Source organism: Centropristis striata, chromosome 7 (assembly GCF_030273125.1).
Source record: "Centropristis striata isolate RG_2023a ecotype Rhode Island chromosome 7, C.striata_1.0, whole genome shotgun sequence".
In the NCBI taxonomy this organism is placed as follows: Eukaryota; Metazoa; Chordata; class Actinopteri; order Perciformes; family Serranidae; genus Centropristis; species Centropristis striata.
In genome coordinates, this window is record NC_081523.1 from 18,836,633 (window position 1) to 18,858,331 (window position 21,699).

Below are 21,699 nucleotides of genomic sequence, written 5' to 3' on the forward strand. Positions count from 1 at the left end.
TACACAGCTACACATCGTTTCTATTTGTTGAATTTTATGAATAGCAATGATAAACCCATCAGGGGTGCTCGCCAAAACCTCTTTGTGTCTGTTCATCAAACACAAAAGGCTGAGCAAAGTTTCAGGTGCTTACAAAGAACCAGGTTTAAAATGGGCACACTGTTGTCTTCAGGCTTCAGTCTGACTGTCCCTGAACAGAATGTTCTGTTACTGCTACTGGGTATATTATACCAGAAATATTCAACCTAATAAGACTTTTGTTACTCTGCAGTGGAATAATGAAAAACAATACGTGTCAGAAATCTAGCTCAAATTACAGGTGCCCATAAAACACTGTCAATCTGGTGTCCTTGCAGTTTTGGTCTTCAGTATCTCCATCATAACAAGTCCATGATGGACTTGTTAATGACCCCCTGATATTAATAATTACTGCTACACACATAAAAGGCTTTACATTGTAAAATTTCGATTGAACGTCTGAACTATTACAGACAAAAGATGACATGTTTTATTTCTTGTTTCGCCTCCCTTGTTTAAAGTATGCCTTGTGATAGGTTTTCGAATGTTACATTAAATAAACCAGGTGGTGTTCTTTTTTTAACAACAATAGAAAAGTGACTAAATTGACTAATGTCTCAAATAAACTGTTTCCCTCAAAGGTTTTAAAATAGCAGCCTCTAATTCCTGTTGATCAGTGTCGAAACGGTCTGCAGATGGCAGAACTGCCAATTGTAAGGGCTAAGGTACTGGCAAGGTACTCTGCAAGTATTGGCAGTCACCACTTTTGGAGGAGGTACTGTTGTTTACTTTGTTTGGCACAGAAACAACACATCATAGTACACAGTGCTGAGGACAGTTTTACATGTTATTGTATTTTTATCGTATGTGTGAAAATACAGAGTTATTAAGTGTGAGTGTGTGTGGTGTTAACAGGATATAAGATAGGGACAGAGTTAGAGTTATAAAAAAAATACTTCCTTACATAACTTACAACAGACACCAACAGAACACGAACAGCAGTCTCTCGGTTGAAAGCCAGGGTTTAAAGCAAAAGAGGAGGTTTCCACATATATTTCTTATATGTACAGGGAAGATATTGCATAAACACCAACTTACTTTGGATGAAAAACATAATAAACCAGAGGGAGAAAATATATAATAAATATTTCCTGTAAAGTGACAGCTCATTTACTTTGCCCACAATACTTCATCCATATGCCTACCGTTTTCCTGCCAAGCTTCTCAGCCTGTACTGCTTCAGCCGTCACGACCCTGTGTGTTTTTTCCGAGGCAGGCAGCACATTGTAGGCCCCGGGGCCCGGAACTATCGACACTACCTCATCAAAACGCTTGGAGCGGTTCTGAAGACTGCGGCCACCGTGGATGTTTAGCTGAAGAGACAAGCAGACACACAGAAAGTGAGACTGCACCAAATAAAGATTTCCTCAACATATTTTCCTCAACAAATTCTTCCCTTTGCTCTCATCCAGCAATATCAATTTAATCTGCTGTGTTACTAAATAAGTAGTTTTAGATGTTAGATGTGAAAAAAGCTATTAAAGAGATGCTAGAAAGTCACAATCTGACAGGGGGCGGGGGAGATTGTACATTCCTATGTACTTGAATATGATGACTTCATCTTCTGCTAGTATAGATCCATAGTCTGACCAAGCATTTTAGTAAGTACCTTGACAGCTGAGAAGTCATACTGTCCAGGTCCTGGAATCTTCTCACTCGACTGTTTGAATATTGACTGTCTGTTGGTCAAGGTCAGGAATGGAGCATAGCCATCTGCCACACAGAACAATCAAACACAGAAGAATGGAATGAAAATACAAAAGATACAGACACCAACACGCATTTACTGTAAGCCAGAAGTGATGATTGAGAGGAATTACTGTTGTATTAATGTAGTTTTTTATAAAATCCCACATAGCAATCTATCTATCGATATCTTGGGCTAGCAAAAGATAGATAGATTTTTTTTAAGTGGTGTGTACAGGCAGGATGAAAATGATTCAGACTACATAGAGTTAATATGTAGCTATAGCTAGCTAGCATTAGCTAACATAAAGTACATTAACGTTATAATAATGTCCATTTTGGCCTACATTTTCTCTTGAGTAAAAAAGGAGAAGCAGGTGCATTTCTCAATGTAAACGAGGCTCGAAGCCTACAGTTGTCCACTCAAGTTATATTTGTAATTTAGTCATTAATTCCTACCTGATATGTTACTATTGTGCAGCTTGACATCGTACGAGCCGGGGCCAACTGTAGATGAAGTGCCGCTTGTGGTCAGGAAGGTCACTCTAGGAGCTCGTCCATACATTTTAACTTCCCCTGCCTGCCGAACAGGCTGGTAGTTTAATCAAACTTCATCTAATACCTGCTGGAGTTGCCTCAAAATTGTATTGCAGCTCTAACTGCATCAAATGTTGTTAAGCCCCGAGGTTAAAACATTCCTTCACTGCTCTTTTTCTGTCTGCGTTACATTGCGTCCGTTGCTTAGATACCACATATTATTCACACAGCGACTGATGTCAGAAAACAAATGCAAACAGAAGGGACCAAAGTAAAAAAGCTCAGTATCTCTTGTGATAATATTTTATATCACTTGTATCACCTAAACATTGTGTAACTCTAATAAATTATATTGCGCGTATAGTTGGCGTAATTCAACCTATAATTGATTTTCACCTGCAGCAAACTGTTAACAAACAAACAATTAGGTTGTTTTACATGCATTTCATGTATCTCTTAATGCTTAGTGTTGTCAAGGTGCTACCATAGTCCATAGAAAAACTACTGTTACACATATTTCAGTAGCACAGCATGCTTGTTTCCTTATTAAGAACAACTGTTCCTGCATTTGGCCACTCTTGTCACCATTACTGTTTTCATTATTTGCAGTCTTGACCTACTTCCTCCTGCACTATAAGCCAGCTTGGCAATGTAGTTAGATATGGATAATGAGAACTCAGGGGAAAGCTATTCAACTAACAAGTGCATCTCTGGAACAGCAATGAAACTGCATCTTTATTCGTCTTATGAGCAGGAGGTTTGCTCTGCACACTGGTTTCAGTATGACACATTATTAATCCCCGAGAGGAAATCTTACAGGGCATCCAATGACTCAGCAGCAACACTAATAATCCTATATAGCCTACATTTGAGACAAATATTGCATTTTAATAATGACGCGATTACTGTTAGTACAGTGGAAAACTTCTCACTGGTGCATTCAATTACAATCATGAGTGTAAGAGAGACAAAATCAAACAATTTGTGAAATCTAAAACAATCAGTCATCCATATGCTCAAATTATATCCTATTTTCCTTAGACATTCCTTGGAACATTTTCCAAAATGTAGGTTAACACTTATATTGGGAAATGTTACACTAAAAATATTTCAGACATTGTGACTTAAATAACTAAACTTATTTTGTGGATAATTTGATTGTACATTTCAACATTTAAATGTTGACAATACATCCCCGCCTGGTTTAAACACACTATTAACCAGTAGCTTCAGGTAAAATCCCTACAATAACTGCATGCAGGTATCAAATAATGAATTTGGTCTTGACATAAGACATTATTCAAGCTTTGCAAAACACAAGAAATGCACCCGTTTATCAATAAGTACTGTACGTTACGTGTATGACAGATTTCAAAACATATCTGAAAAACTGTGAAGTGATATTGGTCATACTATATAACAAAACATATGTGTTATTCTCTCTCAGGGGAACTGGGTGCAAGCTAAGTAAATAAATACTTTTTGAATATATTTGTCATTTGAACAGTGTTTGCTGAAAAACAAGGCATGTAAATAACTTCAGCATCAAACGAGCTAATTTTCTTGTGAAAAAGTATCATGGGCTATGTCATCAATATATTCTTTCCCTATGAACACACAAACAGTAGATTAAATTGAAAAAGCATTGTTTATGTGGAAAATTAATAACATAAAGCTGAGGCCGAGACAATTAACTGAAGATAATCAGGTATTCCTTGCTGATTTCTGCCTATCAAATGTTGACCACTAAGACTTTTTTTAAAGCTAAAATTACAGCTAAATCAATGTAATGATTTTGGTTAGTGGTTTAATTATGCAGCTGTAGACACAGATAGATTAATGCAAAAATATGTGTTTGTCTAAGCCTGGTGGGAAAAAGTAGCTTGATGTATAGGAAACCCGAACAGAGTTTGAGCATTTATTGGTGAAACCAAATGCTGAATTAAGACCTTATACAGTCTATGATTAAGACAAATCAGGGAGACCAGTGAGACTATTTCACCACTGGAGGGCAGCAGCAAACATCAGATGATTCTGTCCTGCCTCTAATTCCCATTGAAGAGGAGCGATGCCTTCAATGTTAATCGGTAATATTGAAACTAGGGAGGCATTACACATAATACAAGTGTTTAAGGGAAAATTAATGAAAATAGAAGTAGGTAATACATAATGTTAAATATACTAAACACCGTATCTCTAACCAAATTATACTGTAATATTTAATGGTAACATATTTAATTTATGCAGCATTTATGAAGTATTTTCTAGTCAATTATATGGCAGAACAGCGTTTCTTTTGATGGATTTTTTTTTAATGGTAAAATATGGAATACAATGGCAATCTTAAACGTGAAATCAACAGTGCTAATATCTTTTTACCGTAATATTAGAAAAAGTTGCACCGTATTACGGTAAAGTTCTGGCAACCACAGCTGCCTTTTTTACCGTAAAAAACGTTTTTTTTTTTTTTTTTTGGGGGGGGGGGGGGGGGGGGGGGTTACAGTGTAGCTAAATATCGTTTGACTGATACAATAAAGCAGCAGCTGACAATCAACTGCTTTTTTCCAATTAAGGGCGCGGGACGAAGAATATACGAGGCGTTCATGAAGGCAACACGGGTTATCACCACCATCACAGCAAGCGTCTCATCCCCCACCAAGGTGTCATTTCAGGCAGCTAACTCCCAATCTTACCTTGCGTTTTATTGAACAATTTTGATACACATTTCTGCTCGACATCTCGGGACTTTGGGGCCATGAATGGAATCAGGGTTCTCGTGGTTTTCTTGGTGCTTTCCGCGTCTCTGTTGTGCACAGCCGAAGCGGCCAGGAGCAGGACCAGCAACCACAACAGCTTCCGACGGGCAGCTAACGGCATCTACCAGACCCTGAGCAGTGTCTTCGGAGAGGACAACATTAGAGGGCTGTACAAGGTGAGTGTGGGACATTTATTGTCAAAATATACACTCATTTTGTTCTAGCGGCTTGTAGAGGCGAGCAGGCAAAGCGAGGTTGTGGTCTGAATTTGGCGAACAGGAAACAAGCGCCCGGGCCTGGCCAACAATTTCACGGATGCCATTTTGAAAAATTAGCCATTATCCCATGTTTTATCCACCTATAGAAGGTGACAGCTTATCTAGCGTTTCACTGAAAAATGAAATTAGGTATTTGTTATCATTCAGTAAAACTTAAATCGTATAATTTGTTATGTAACCAATAGTGGCATTCATTGTTTTGAGCCCATCAGCAAGTGCATCAAATGTCACCATACAGATGGCAGGTAGCCCCGTTGGTCCGGGCCATAACAGCTCTTTCTTTGTGTCCAACGTTATTTAATTTGCGGAAACACGTTAGCTTGTATGCTGTCACTGCCCACAGCACTTCCTGCATTTTGAATTCTAATCTTATTTCCTGCATGTAGCCGCCAAAGAAAGTGACATATGTGGAGCTTCACACGTGATCACTGTATGCACTGACTGACTGCACTGAGTAGTTTTACTCTAGTTATTTTTGGAGAAGTGTAACCAAGCAGAGGCAAATCTACTGCACAGTTACGCACTATGCCCCAAGTTAAAACATTTCTGGACAGCAGTGTTTTCATTTTTCTCAAAGGTCTTTAAGACTACATTACGACCAGATCCACTCTTGGTCATACTAGGGGCATCAGGGAGCACTGGGAACCTACAGAATATACAGCGACGCCTTCTATCCTATGGTCTCCTCTGTGGGAAAAAACTTGTTCTCCTCCATTGGAAAAAAAACGGAGGCACCTACTTCCAAAGCATGGTTAACGGCACTGACTGAAACATTGCACCTTGAAAGGATTCGTTACTCTCTTAGTGGTAGGTTAGAAGACTTCAAGAGGATGTGGCAACCAATTATTTATTTCTCAAAACAGGATGTAGGACAAATTGAGTAGTACTGGGTGGGCGGGACGGGGTGGGTCAGGGAGGGTGTTATTATTTATTTATTTATTTTAATATATGTATTTGTTTACATTTTTTTGTATACTTTTTATATTTTTCTCCCATTTATTGTTTTTCATTTATTGCTTATTTGTAGGACACCTTTGTTACTTATAATGAAATTATGAAGCATTGGACAAACCAGAGATGGATGTATTTTTGATATACTGTCTGCTTCACAATAAAAATATTTGAAATAATCTAGTTATTTTGGTAGGGGGGGAAATGGCCTCATTTAGTTAAGACTGTTTTTGTTTTGTTTTAAATCACAGGATCAAAAAGCAGTCATGCCACTTCCCCAAATCTTTAGTGTCAAGTATTAATGCAGTATATATTATAGGCTTCAGAAGATATCACAATATAGTAAGCAGTTCACAAGAGTTGCTTTGAAAACGTAACACAACTTTTTGGCTGATTGATCTAAAGATAGCTACTGTGAGTTGTTGACAGTAAATTGGGGACTTATATGTTCGTCATGATTATTGTGCAACTGTACTGACTTTAACTACTACACTGCAGTCCTCTTCATGTTTTGGTTGACACTCCTCTTATTTTACCGTAGGTTTTTACTTTAGGCTTGTTTGCATTACAAGGTTCTGAATTACTCCTTTCTAGAAGGTAAACATTTAGTGCAATGATTACAGTCTTTACCCTACTCTTTGCATTTTTGGTTCTGTAGTTTTTCTCCAAAACAACGGAGAGGTTTGTCCATGGAGTGGACTCTTTTCTTGACACCATCTGGAAGATCTGGTCTGATCTGCTGGATGTGATGGGCATCGACTGTGAGTTTATTTAATTTATTATGAAATTTCTAACAAAACCCATGGGCACAAAGACAAATTGTAAGACCACTTGCTTCTCTCTCTCTTCCCTCTGTAGCCTCAAACCTCAGCCACTACTTCAGCCCCACATCTCTCACCAACTCTCCGGCACGTGCCCTACTCCTGGTTGCCGCTGTACTTGTGGCCTACTGGTTCCTCTCAATGTTCCTGGGGGGTTTCTTTTACCTGCTGCACGCTGTGTTTGGCCGCTTCTTCTGGGTAGCACGTGTAACACTCTTCGCCTTGTCCTGCCTCTACATCCTGCAGAAGTTTGAGGGTGACCCTGAGCGCGCGGTGCTGCCGCTTTGCTTCATCATGGCGGTGTACTTCATGACGGGGCCTGTGGGAGCGTACTGGCGTCGGGGAGGCGGGGCAGGTTCACTGGAAGAGAAAATCGACCACCTGGACACTCAGATCAGGCTGCTTAACATCAGGCTGAGTCGCGTCATAGACGGCCTGGAACGCACCGGGGACCAGTAGGTAGCGGCACGATGAGGGGGAGGGAGGGGATCTTGTACAACCAGCTGCAGTTGATGTCAGAACGCTGCTTCCTGTACACATCTGCAGCAACACAACTACTGGGTATTTCCAACTCTATTGTCAGATGGGGGACAAAACTAGATTTGAAAACCGTATTTTAACTGCTTGAGTTGATTTAAGTTACAGAATACCTAAAAATCCTCAGAGGTGTGGACAGTTGACTCGGAGCTTACGCAAATCAACCAAACAACTATTTTTCTTTATGTTTGTCTCAAGATTTTGATTGAAAGGTTTTTGCTACATCGGTGAGGAAGTTATCAGAGAGATGTACATGGTTTTCTAAATGCTGGGCTAATTCTACACCTCAGCCACTTTTGAGAAAGTTGGGGTTTGAATTTTTGGTGTTTGGATAAGCATCGTCAATGCTTTTGCTAAATGAATAATCATGTTTTATGTATGTTTATTTCTATCCTTGTGAATAACCTGGGGGCTACGATTCTTTACACAGGTTTATCGACAAACATTTACTTCCCTTTTTGAAACTATTGAAGTAGAAAAAGGGGTTGGGTGTGAGGCAGGGGCCCGATACCAACATTGTATTTCTAAAATGTAAAAATCCTCAAGATAATAATTGTTCATAGTAAGATTTATTTATTCCATTTCCATCCAAAATGTTGAAATCATGTAGATCTAGTTTGTTTCATGAAGTCACCGTCCCATAGTGGCAATAGTTTGACATCAGGACCTCTTTTTCATTGTGTGTATGCATCTGAGTGACCTACTCGAATGTGCAAATGCATTAATGTGTGTGTGTTCCAAGCTTGTAAAATAGATAAGCACTGTTTCAAAAAGTCAACATCAGACGAGTAGAAAATGCAGACAGGCAGCAATATCTCAGGGACTCAACCAACACACGTATAGAACTGGAAATGAGACATAATCAAGCGTATTAAAATTATGTCTGGGTCTCTTTGAGTCACTTCACAGTTTTTCAGATATAGTTTGAAATCTGTCTCAGTAACGTACAGTACTTATCGATAAGTGGGTGCATAGTTTGTGTTTTTGCAAGACCAAATCTATCTTTTTGATACCTGCATGCAATTATTGTCGGGATTTGAACTGCAGCTTGTGGTTTATAGTTTAAGCTGGGTGGGGATGTATTGTTAACATTTAAATGTTTGAATGCACAAGCAAATTATCTTATACTGGCTTAAAGCATCTCTTACTACATCTTTTAGGAGGAGAATTATAGTGTAAACAGATAACATTCTTAACTTATTACAGATTGAATTAGGTCTAGTGCCTTCGATCCTGTGGCAAAAATACTAGCCTGTACTGTACAACCCCATTTGACCATACATTGAAAAATGTATATTTGAAGCTCAACATTATTTTAAATTGTTTCATCTTAGTGATAACCTACCAGTAACATATTGCAAGATTAACAACCAGCCTGATTGATACATATAGTATATCATTATATTAAAACTGTACATCACTGTAGCCACCTCTTTGGGCTTTTTATGTCTATTATTTCTGCCATTTTTTTTTTAATTTCTCTTCATGTGTCCTCATAAAAGAGGACTTTCCCTGCCATACTTCACTATGGTTAACACACACTGTTTGTCTACATTGAGTCATATCCACCCTGGCACATTACCCTTTTTGTAATTTCAATTTATAGAATCTGGACTCTGTTAAAACGTTTTTATACAAACGACCCTAATGCTGTGCATGATTAAAGATGACATAACTGATCAGAGGGCTCTTACAGTTCATGGTACTACTGAGGCCAAAGAACCAACCAGTATTTATACCCTTGACACTCACATTTACAACATCCTGAACAACTTATTAGTATGTGTGAGGTGCTTTTTTGGCCCACTTCTAATGTTTCTCAGTGTAGTAAGGGCACAGTGTTACTATTCTTCTTTGAGAAGGAAATTGTTGCATCACCATAATACCTGATATGGACATATTGACTCAGCACATTCAGATAATTATCATTACATATACGTTTTCCTGTGTTCAGTACAGGTCTGACAGTTCTTTACTTCTCACTAGACCCTTTGACTTGCCTTTCATCTTTATCTTGGAGTTAAGTCCTAACTAAATCAGCAAAATGCAAAAACGTAGTTGACTATATGAATACAGCTTATATTAATGTGTACCAGATAATTGAAGCTCTCACCCCAAACACACCCAGTTCGCCCTACCAACCCTCCACCCCATAGGAAGCCCATATAGCCAAAGTAATCTGGGATTTTCATGCATGCTGTTTTTATGCCTATACTGTTATGTTGCATTATATACATGTTGTTGACTGCTTAGGTAGAGAACCCCTCCGAAATGTGATGTGTCCTGTAAAGAGTTGGAGGGATTTGTATTATCATAAGTCTAATTTTTCTGTACCATTTCGGTCAACATTTGCACTGATGACTGTACTGTATGGACCAAATTATCACACTTCCGTGGTCTGTTTTACATTACAAAACTAAAATGGACAAAAACCCACTGAACTAATCTCTGGCATGTTGTTACATTATTTGTTTTGTTTTGCAGAGATGAAGCTGGTGACTGGTTTATGTTTTCTAAATAACTGAATGTGGGATTTATGAAGGTTATAATTGGATAGTAATCATTTATGTTATTAAAGGAAAGTTTTTACAGTTTTCCAATGGATGATTAGGTAGGATTGAGTTAGACACTGAAAACTGAAGAACAAAGAATACTGTTTCTTCAAATTGCACACATTCTCTCACACTGTTTTTAATATTTCCAGCACCAGAAAAATCTGTTTGTGAGACTTAAACCAGCTTGATAACACAGATAAAATGTATACTTAAAGTAGATCTACTCATGTACCACCTGGATATTGAAAGATAGCAGTGGATCTTTCTGTTGACATCTCTCAGCACTTGATTGAATGCTACATTCAGATTATATTTATTCTCTGCCTGTTGAATGGCTAGTGAATCCATTGTTTTTAATGTACTGTATCCTACTTATTCCTATTATTCCATGTAGCCTGCTTTTTTATAACATACTGTGCCAATAATGTGTATTTTTGTTTAATTTAAAGCTACTACTTGTATCTTTTGTTTTTTTAATTTCATCAATATTTTTACACCTTTTTTCTATCAGAATATTTCTGTACTTTAGTGATGTGGCAAGCACCAAACTGTTCTGCCTGCTGTCGTCTGTGTGAGCGTGTCTATCGAAACCTGTTGATGGCTAAATGGTTCCTTTTCTTTTCTCAGTGAAAATGAGGTCCAGATTTGAATAAATTAAAAACCACTGTATGACAAAACCTTTGACTTTTCTTATTAATAATTTTATGCAGGATATCCCTGCAAAGTTTGAATGCATTTTGTCATAATAATCAATTATTTCAAGATATTTTTTAATGCATTAAATGTGTTATCAGCCTGTCTACAAGTATACCAAAGTCAGAAATCCACTGAAATTAATATACATGTAGCTTGGCCATTATGTTTCCTTTAAACTGGGTTAATCACTTTTAATAGATGTTTTATTTTGTAGTATTTGCTGGTAACTTTTTAACAAGGACAATTCTGTCACTAGATTAAAATATCATTAAAAATGATAAATCTTTTGTTTCCTAAAAGCCTATTTTGGAATACATGCGCATTTTTAAGTTTACTTGACAAAAAGAAAATCCAGCAAATCTCCAACAGGCTAAAAATAAAATGATCAGCTGTGTCATGAGACTTGCAGTTTACATATATATTAAAAATATATTAAAAGGGCATTTACATAAATGGTCACCCTTGATAATATCTGATCACCTTAATGTTAAGTGTCCTCAAAAACGACAATCCATTGTTGTTATGATTAGCACAGCAGGCAAGAACATTCTTGTAACAGTGAAATAAACAATCTTTAAACAGATTCTCAGGGTGCAATTAAGCAAAACAATGAACCCCAAGGAGCTCCAATTGCAGTAATAGAAAATTAAAGTTGTACACAATAGCTTTCAGGTTGTAACGTGTTTCTGCAGGACCTTTACTCACAGTAGGCACAAAGTACATTCTATTGATTTGTATTAGTAAAACGTCTTTCAGAGTGAGCTGGTATACCATGAATGATTTAATTTACCTGTAGTGCTCTACTGAATAAGATGAAGCAAGCATTCATATTTAATGACATACATGTGAGAGTAGTATTAAATAAACAGTGGGTTTGTGACCAAGTTAAAAATCTCAACTGACACAAGGAGCCACAACTAAGATTTACACCTTAGATATTATAATTAGTTTATTGCTTAATCATAACGTATCAAACAGACAGATAAAATCAGCTGGTGACGTTTTGAGTGACAAATACCCAAACAATAAATCATTTAATATAATGTCTGGTCACCTTTGGTTGCCTACTGCTTCTTGTGTTATCTAGATTTTAGAAAAATAATTACTGATGTGGATTGCTTGGCACTGTATGACAAAAAGTCACACATCACAGTTACCTTGAACAAGTAGATGTTCAGTAAGTACTAAACCAACTTATTTCTTAAGATTGATATCCACGAGTGCATTTGGACTCACCTGAGATTACATTACCGCTTGTTACTTTGATCTACTCCTAACCTGTCCATTATGTTTTTCTAGCTAGCGATAAATCTCTAAAATGGAATTGGCAGATGTAGTTAACAGTCTTAGGGAAAGATGGTAACCTGGATATCCAAAACAAAAGGAAAATATTGTACTTTTTTAAGCTGCTGGAACAGACAATATTAGTATAAGTTACACTTCAAATACAGAAGTGGTTAAACTCATCTATGATAATTGCATGTAGGAACATAATGTGCAGCCAGTTTTACTCACTTAGAGTAATGCTGTTTATGTTAAAGGAATACTTGTTAAAAGTTATATTCAATACTGATCGTGTGTTACCTTGAATTCCTGATGAAAACTTAATTGTTCTTGAATGACGCCAACAATAAAGGGATTATCTGAAAATGGAGAAACTCCTTCGAGTAAATGGGGGTCACATTTAACAACAGAAAAACTAAAACAAAACATCAGTTCGTAAACTCTCACACAACTCGTGCAGTATAATACAAATCTCAAATATTCATTGTAAGCTCACTGCTTCCCAAACACCAAATCTCACTATCAAAAACATTTCCCCATAGACCGTCTCACGCTTGCGCAGGCACGCTACTCATCTGTGCAGAGTTGTGTGGGAGATTGTAAATGGATGTTTTGTTATTGTTTTGCTGTGGCCCTCATGTACTTCAATTCTTTAAGAATCTTCTCAGTTTTCTAGTTTTTTGTTTGCTGTGGAGGCATGTGACTAAAACAAGGTTTCTTTAACAATTCAATGTAAAACAGGATCAGTAATTGATACACAAATTATCATTCTGGGGGTAATCTCGCATAGCTAGACCTGTCTCCACAGTGCTGTGTCAGCAACTATTATCATTCTGCTATGGGGAAAAAACACTCTTGGCTTGTTTGGATTTCTTTAAACCAATAACAGTCATCATGGGCAGTGCTGAGCCGGGGATGCAGCAACGGTGCCTCTGGAAATAGATAGCAGAGATAGCAGAAGGCGAGGGGGAGCATGCTGTGTGAGAGTTGTGTGCAATGACAGGCTTATATCCACAGGCTATCCAGTAAATCAGACTATTTTGGGGGATGAAGTATTCCATTTAGGCTGTTAATATTAACATTAGCATTTGCTGGCTAAACTACAGACTACCCGATTGTTAATCCTAACAAAGTAGTTCTGTAGCATCTGCTGTTAATAGTAGTCAGCAGTGACACCATATTGAGTAGCTTTCTCTTGTGTTTGCAACATATTTTATTACCATATGTTTTTTCAAAGAATAATTTCTTCAAAATTGAATTATTCTGGTATTTTGCATAGTAATTGTTAAATTTAAATATAATGGATATCGGCACCAACAGCTATCGGCAGCATCAGTTCAAAAAATATCAGCATCTGTATCTTTAGAAAACATTATGAATTGAATCCTACCAACAAATAAAGCTCATGTTTATACAGTTCTGTGTTAAGTATTAATTTGGTCTAACACTTGACAGGTTAAAACTATAGTACAAACTAATCAATGGTTAGAATATTATTATTAATTACAAACATATGCTCTGCATTTTTCTGTCTTTGTGATGAAAACAACTTTTCACATTGTGTGACTAACAAATCTGGCAGTCTAGGAAAAGTCACATACTCTTACTATACTAATCTATTTGGCTCCCACTTCTTCTGTCAGACTAAGGAAAAGTAACACCTGACCAAATAGATGATTTCCTGCTCTAACAGTGCTTCCATATTTTCAACACCACTCCTGCCACATTAAGACGTCCTCCAAATGTATTCAGCACCATTAATAAAAGCAATGTGCATGAAGCTTTCTGACAAATCCACCTAGCTGAAGTAGTGTATAAAACAGAGGGTGATACCCAGTTAATCTGGTTTGGTCCTAGAAGGCAACAATCGAAGCAGGAACATTTTGATGTTTACAATTTCATTAAGCAGCTATGATGGGCTTCCAGGCGGCTTTGCTTGTCATAAGGTGCGTCCTCCATACATTTCATTATCACCCACTCCTTTTCACTGATCTTTCTGTCATTCTTCACTGTATGACAGTCTAGTGAAGCAAAAATGTCGATAGAAATATGCAAAATTGTAAAAAAAAAAAAAGAATAAAGAACAGCCATGACATCCATATCCAGTGACATTGCTCGCTAAGTCACCGACTGTTCACAGTTATGAGTCACACCAGGCTCTCCTGGGCTATCAGAAGCGTGCCACAACTTTTATGTCCAGGCCACCAGCTCCCCCTGAACCTGCCCCAGAAACCTGAGCCTGGTTTGATCCGTGGCCCACCTGGATATGATGGAGGCCAGTGTTGAAGCTGGCACAAAGCAGATTGGTAGAGTCAGCGGGAGAAAGACAAACCAAAGGACCTGCACCATCCAGAGATAACGTCCCTAAACAGACTGAACAGAGGAGGGCAGCGGGAGGGTAGGAGAAGAGTTAGTGTACATACACAAACAGTGTCTGTCTAAGTGCATATACAGTAGTGTTCAATATAATAGCAGTCCAATGTGACTAACCAGATTAATCAGATTTTTAGTATATTTTTTATTGCTACATGGCAAACAAGGTACAGGTAGGTGCAGTAGATTCTCAGAAAACCAACAAGACCCAGCATTCGTGATATGCACGCTCTTAAGGCTGTGCAGTTGGGCAATTAGTCGAAAGAGGTGTGTTCAAAAAGATAGCAGTGTGGCATTCAATCAGTGGGGTCATCAATTTTGTAAAAAAAACAGGTGTGAATCAGGTGGCCCCTATTTAAGGATGAAGCCAGCACTTGTTGAACATGCATTTCTCTTTGAAAGCCTGAGGAAAATGGGTTGTTCAAGACATTGTTCAGAAGAACAACTTTTGATTGAAAAGTTGATTGAAGAGGGGAAAACTTATAAAGAGGTGAATTTCCCCATTGTGGGATTAATAAAGTAATTAATCTTAAACAGTTAGAAGACATATGTGTGAAGCTAATCTATTTACAACAATCCCCTGCATAGTCCCTCTGTTAAAAAAAAGGCATGTGCAGAAGAGGTTACAATGTGCCGAAGAACACATCAACTGGCCTAAAGTGAAATGGAGGAACATTTTGTGGACTGATGAGAGTAAAATTGTTCTTTTTGGGTCCAAGGGCCGCAGACAGTTTGTGAGACGAGCCCCAAACTCTGAATTCAAGCCACAGTACACAGTGAAGACAGTGAAGCATCATGATATGGGCATGTTTCTCCTACTATGGTGTTGGGCCTATTTACCACATACCAGGGATCATGGATCAGTTTGCATATGTCAAAATACTTGAAGAGGTCATGTTGCCTTATGCTGAAGAGGACATGCTCTTGAAATGGGTGTTTCAACAAGACAGTGACCCCAAACACACTAGAAAACAAGCAAAATCTTGGTTCCAAACCAACAACATTGATGTTATGGAGTGGCCAGCCCAATCCCCGGACCTTAATCCAATTGAGAATTTGTGGGGTGACATCAAAAATGCTGTTTCTGAAGCAAAACCAAGAAATGTAAATGAATTGTGGAATGTTGTTAAAGCATCTTGGAGTGGAATAACAGCAGAAAGGTGCCTCAGGTTGGTTGACTCCATGCCACACAGATGTGAAGCAGTTAAAAAAAACTGTGGTCATACAACTAAATATTAGTTTAGTGATTCACAGGATTGCTAAATACTAGAAACAAAAAAGTTTGTACAAAATAGTTTTGTGTTTGGAAAGTCTACAGCAGACACTGCTATTTTTATGAACACACCCCTTTCAACTAATTGCCCAATTGCACAGCCTTAAGAGCGTGCATATCAGGAATGCTGGGTCTTGTTGGTTTTCTGAGAATCTACTGCACCTACTGGTAACTTGTTTGCCCTGTAGCAATAAAAAATATACTAAAAACCTGGATTAATCTGGTTAGTCACATTGGACTGCTATTATATTGAACACTACTGTATGTGTGCAATGTTTCCAACCATAAGCTGTTGTTACCTGCTGTGTTCTGATCCCAGACTTTGACTGAGCTGTCATGGGAGGATGTTGCTACCTGAGCTGAGCCACCAGGAGGCGTAGGCAGAAACATACAGCAGGCGGTGGTCTGGAGATGACCTCTGTACTCCACAACTTTACAGCCAGGCTGACGCAGATCCCAGAGCTAGTAACATAGACATAACTCCACTTAGAACAAATGACACAGTCAGAAGATTCAAATCTAATTAAATACCACCAGAGAGACACAAAGCTATCTCTGGTATTCTCTGGTATTAAAATATATATAGTATGCCTTTGAAAATGAAAAGAAAACAGTCATGAGATAAAATGTTTGTTTTTTTAAATTATGATGCTACAAGTACATCTTCAAGGCTCTGTTGGAAACAGGGCGTTCCCACATGAGGAGCAACCTTGTGTAGCAGCCAGGTGAGAGGTGTTCAATAATAATTTTTGTTCCGAATCTGAACAATGACAACTAAAAAAATGCCTTCTGCCATCAATTAAGGACAGTAATGTGATAAAACCCATAAGTGCCAGTCATATATTAGAAACAAAACATTTCTTGTGCTTTACTTTTTACAAGATTGGACTTTACCAAAGTACCACTGGTAATGAGTGAAATAGGATTAACTTCATATCGTCTCTTGTTACTTTTAGAAGACAGATTAGACAGGAAGAGAAAACATTCAGAGACCATCAGCACAAGGGCAATGTCTAATTATTGTTTTGTTTGAGAAAAATAAAAAGAACAAGCCAGTGGCCTTTTTGCTTCATGAGTGCATAATTTGGCATAGCAAAAAAAACATATTGAACTATACTAGAAAGAAAACACTTGCTATATGAAACTGTGTGTGGATTATCTGGAGAAAACGGGTCCCAATTTCTGGAAAGATAAAGTGCTCTAGAGATTCCAAATTAATTTTTTGGAGCTTTGAGCCCCACACACTAAGTGCCATCTAGTTCCTTTATATTCAAGAGAAGGCAAGATCTGTCCCTTTAAACAAACCCAGACAGTAGGTAAGTGCTACAATCTGTTTACAATCTGTAAATTTGCATCCATACCACCAGCAATTACACAAACACCTCAAGTGTTCTCACCGTGGCTTCACAGCCCTGGCCTCCAAAGCCATTGCTGCTGGACACCAGGTAGTAACCATTTGGAGAAACGTCACAGTGGGTCTGGATGTATTGCTTGGCTGGAAAAGTGTTGGTCACCTGCCATGCACGGCTATCCCACACCCTGTGCACAATACACTCAGACATTACTGTAGAAATACACCCTAAAACATAGAATTAAGACATCAGAAACTATGATTCAGGAGTGGACACATCTGAATTTCAGATAGTAGTATTAAAATACTTGGAAAACTTAAGGTATTGTGATGTTATGTTGATTCTTTAAAAATATACTTTTTAAAGAACAAAGCAAGTTTTTTTGTGTCTCCGTGTTGGGCAAATACTGCTTAAATACATAACATGATCTTTCCTCCAAATCAGAGCAATGAATCAAATATTATTCCATCATGTGATGATGACTACATTTAGAGAAAGACACCTAAGTTTTACAAATGTAGAAATTACATGTTTAGTATTATTTATTCATAACAAACAGTTGGCTGCATGAAGTGATGTCAGAGGGGATTCAAGGAGCTGTTAGGTTAATTGTAAAGATGTGCAGTCACTAGATTCCCCCATACTAACAGATGCTAATGTAGCTGCCATAAAGCACAACTATGTTGACCTGCTGGTTTATTATCTTAATTCCCAAGTGTGAGAGTACTTAGTCCCAGTGTGTGTATTTTGGCCGTCACACCTTGGTTTCTTGAACCCAGAAGTAACCATATTATATATACACTCACCGGTCACTTTATTATGTACACCTGTTCACCTGTTTGTTAACGAAAATATCTGATCAGCCAATCACATAGTTGCAGCTCAATGTATTTTGGCATGTAGACATGGTTAAGATGACCTGCTCAAGTTATACCTGAGCATCAGAATAGGGAAGAAAGGTGATTTAAGTGACTTTGAACATGGCATGATTGTTGTATTTCACAAACTGCTGATCTACTGGGATTTTCACACACGACCACCTCTAGGGTTTACAGAGAATGGCCTGAAAAAGAGAAAATATCCAGTGAGGAGCAGTTCCCTGGGCCAAAATGCCTTGTTGATGCCAGAACTCAGAGGAGAATGTCCAGACTGGTTAGAGATGATAGAAAGGCAACAGTAACTCAAATAACAGCTCGCTACAACCAAGTTTTGCAAAAGAACACCTCTGAACCCACAATACGTCGAACCTTGAACCAGATGGGCTACAGCAACAGAAGACCACACCACCACTTTATTAGGTACACCCTGAAGCTGATAAAGTGGCCGGTGAGTGTATTTATATTCCCAGCTATACCAGCACCCTGACTGCACCTGGCTTACAGCTACGCCATGCAAAGTTGTTGCTAACAAAGTTAGCTTCCATAATTCGAGGAAAACAAAAAACAAGTTCACAGCTATTTAAATGTACACAGTGCCATAGATACCAATTGCCATGCCTATGTCCTGATTAAAAGGTCACCATGGTAGCGTTGTGTAGTGTAGCACTGGTATCACACCCCACAAAACGCTATATATTTTTCTAGCAAGTAGAAGCAAGTCAGCATATTCATACTGCAAACAAAGTGGATTTCTGTATTTCAAAACTAATATAGTTACAGTAGCAAATCTTACAGTACCTTATGGTTTTATCCTCAGAGGTCTGCACAATAGAGGAGCTGCTTGGCACCCAACATACATGAGTCACCTGGACAGAGAGGAACAGTCAGAATGAATGGCTTATTATTTTATTATTTTTCTGACATGCTCAGTTACACACCCAAGGAAATTCAGTGTGCTTGAAACAATTCTTAGTACCAGATTGTGTGTACACAAGAACACATAGTATCATTCTCACCAGGTTTCTAGAAATGTTGTGTCTCTGTTCACATTTTGCAGATTCTATATCCCACAGGCACATCCAGTTATCACGGGAACCAGTGCACAGCTTTCTCCCTTCTGAAAACCACAACAAAAAAAACAGTTCCAGTGCGTGCGTGCGTGCGTGCGTGCGTGCGTGCGTGCGTGCGTGCGTGCGTGCGTGCGTGCGTTTGTGTGTGTGTGTGTGTGTACCAGGGCTGATAGCTAGTCCATTGACCACCAATTCATGGCCACAATATTCCTGAATAGGTTCATCCCCCTGGTTTAGGTCCCACATGAGAACAGTCTTGTCCCGTGAGGCACTAAAGATCCATGTACTCCCTGGATAACACACCACCTGGTAGATAGATGGGGGCAGAATTAGGAGTGGAAGATGTGTAACAGCTCAGAACAGCGTCACACCTTTATCAGTTTGTGCACACACAGTATTGGCGTTACCTTGGTAACCTCTCGGTTGTGACCCTGGAAGGACTGACACAGCCGGCCTTGCTTCCAGTCATACACCACCACAGCCTACAGGGGCAAACACACACATACAAAAACATGTTCACACATTTATCACATGTTGAAGGATTTTTCACAGAAATTAGGAAGTAAATGGCTACATTTATGTTGTGATTTTATCCAAAGCAGTGTACAAAGATTTTTCACCCATTCACTCACACACAGATGGCAGGAAGCTACCGTTCAGGGTGCTGGCCTGACCATAGGGAGCAAAATTTCAGGTTCAGTGTCTTGTCCAAAGACAGTTTTACATGTGGACAGCAGAAACGCCAACCTTGTGATCCATGACTTTTTATACTACCTAGATCAATTGCATAATTTCAGTCTTTTTCTCGCATTAGTTATTCTATTGATCTATAAACATATATTAAACTTGTTTATTTATCATCCTCTCAAAAAGCCAGAGGAAAAAACTCTAAAAAAAAAAATAATAGTGTAATTAAAATTCTAGCAGAAATCTACTGCTTGTACAAAGAATCATTTACCTGGTCACTCCCGCCAGAAACACACAGATCTGGGCTGAGATTGGTGACAGTGTTGGTGGAGCCTTGATGGGCAGGTTCATACTGCACCACCTGACTGTCGAAGGTATTATCTGCCTTATCCCCCTCAGATGCCCTGCACAGAAAACACCAGTAAAACAAACAATAACAACAAATTAAACACAGTCAGCCAGTGTTTTTGATAACCGATTCAAGCCTGCAGTATATATCGATGTTATTCTCATTTTATAATTCCTTACAGGCTGCTCAACTAAAACTCTTCTGCTTAAAATGAATTGTTGAGATGGAAACAATCCTCAATAAATTACTTTCCATGTTGACATGCAATACAAGCAGTGTATACACTGAAATCCTGACTCTAATTAGTATGTAGCACATACAAGTGCACAAGTTGTTTCATTAGTGCACATCTTACTTGTAGAGGTCAGACCTCTTGCGAAACTTGCTCTGTAGTTTGCCCATGTCTGCTAGGAACCTGCAGCCACACTGACATACACACACACACACACACACACACACACACACACACAAATGCTGTCAAACAGGACAAAAACCATGGTTGTATTCATAAATGTCCATCCGTCTCTTTAGAGATTGGTCATGTTTTGGTAGTCACAGATAAGTTTGTATGAATTGTATCATAATAGCAAACCACATTCAGCACAACGAATGCAACAACACCACATGGAATGTTTCAAAGTATATCAATGCAATTAAATACACTCAGGTCATAGCTGAAATCCTTAATAATCAGATTGAAACCACAATACTTTGACTTGAGAAACTAAGTAAGGCTTTGCCCTTCGCCTGCTGCAACTGTACCACTATATTTTCAACCCTCTGAAAAATACATTGTGCATAATACTATTTAAGGCTGACCTGCATATGCCACACATTCTTACTTAAGTAGACACAGCCTCTTACTGCAAATTATCTTGCATAAGGGTATATGGGTAGGATAGACCAGTCTAGAAAGTGAGATTAACCACACGTTCCCACGCAAACACTACTGTCTCACACACACACGCACTGCTAAACTCCTCCCTCGTTATCCTGGCGTACTCCTCAAACAATCGACAGGAAGGAGAGGGCTCAAATCCTATTAGAGCCGCATCATTACTGTCACAAGGAATTAGTCGCTCGAAAACACCTGCTATGAACTGTACGGGCAATCATTATGTAACAACACCGATGGCTTTTAACTGCAGTTACTATAGGTTTAAAAATACTTAATGACAAAGTCGTGGTACACAGTCCTGGAGATAAGTGAAGCAAGATTCCTTACCTGTCACCGGCAGGTGTGGTCGCTGTGTGATGCGGAGGCTGTGCGGCTAGCTCGCTAGCATGCTAACTAATCTTTATCGGTCATGCCAAGATGGATTAATGCACTAGTAGCACCAAAACATGGATATACAAACGTTAAAACTTGGAGGAGTCGTTGTTGCAACGACCAAGAAGCGTTTCCCACAGAGTGCCATGATAGTAACTAGTCCTAACTGCGTGGGAAAGTCCACAGAAGTATCTTTTAACTACAAGAGAGACCCATCCCTCTCTCTCCGTAGCGACCATGGAGCGACGCTTTCTCGTTTCTAGGCGAG

At 38.6% G+C, this 21,699-nt stretch overlaps 3 protein-coding genes across 3 annotated transcripts in view; 1 reads left to right on the top strand and 2 right to left on the bottom strand.

Annotated features, from left to right (window-relative positions):
* Positions 1-2,466, bottom strand: part of stpg2 (sperm-tail PG-rich repeat containing 2) — a 60,175-nt gene extending 57,709 nt beyond the window's left edge. The window contains exons 1-3 of the mRNA XM_059336651.1: positions 2,224-2,466; positions 1,688-1,791; positions 1,224-1,391 (exon numbers count right to left, since the gene is read on the bottom strand). Coding sequence (XP_059192634.1) covers positions 1,224-1,391; positions 1,688-1,791; positions 2,224-2,329 — 378 coding nt within the window. The 5' untranslated portion in view covers positions 2,330-2,466. The remainder of the gene's footprint in view (positions 1-1,223; positions 1,392-1,687; positions 1,792-2,223) is intronic.
* Positions 2,467-4,902: 2,436 nt separating this feature from the next.
* On the top strand, positions 4,903-10,876 carry bri3bp (bri3 binding protein). Its single transcript, XM_059336657.1, has 3 exons — positions 4,903-5,233; positions 6,945-7,047; positions 7,145-10,876. The coding sequence occupies exons 1-3, from the start codon at positions 5,057-5,059 to the stop codon at positions 7,564-7,566; spliced, it is 702 nt and encodes a 233-aa protein (XP_059192640.1). The 5' UTR covers positions 4,903-5,056; the 3' UTR covers positions 7,567-10,876.
* Positions 10,877-11,658: 782 nt separating this feature from the next.
* wdr31 (WD repeat domain 31) lies at positions 11,659-21,699 on the bottom strand. The gene is made up of 10 exons (XM_059336656.1): positions 21,387-21,699; positions 20,517-20,587; positions 20,084-20,216; positions 19,533-19,607; positions 19,287-19,431; positions 19,072-19,172; positions 18,854-18,921; positions 17,223-17,364; positions 16,125-16,287; positions 11,659-14,552 (listed from the first exon to the last, which is right to left on the bottom strand). Exons 2-10 carry the CDS (start codon positions 20,561-20,563, stop codon positions 14,350-14,352), a joined length of 1,077 nt encoding a protein of 358 aa, XP_059192639.1. The 5' UTR covers positions 20,564-20,587; positions 21,387-21,699; the 3' UTR covers positions 11,659-14,349.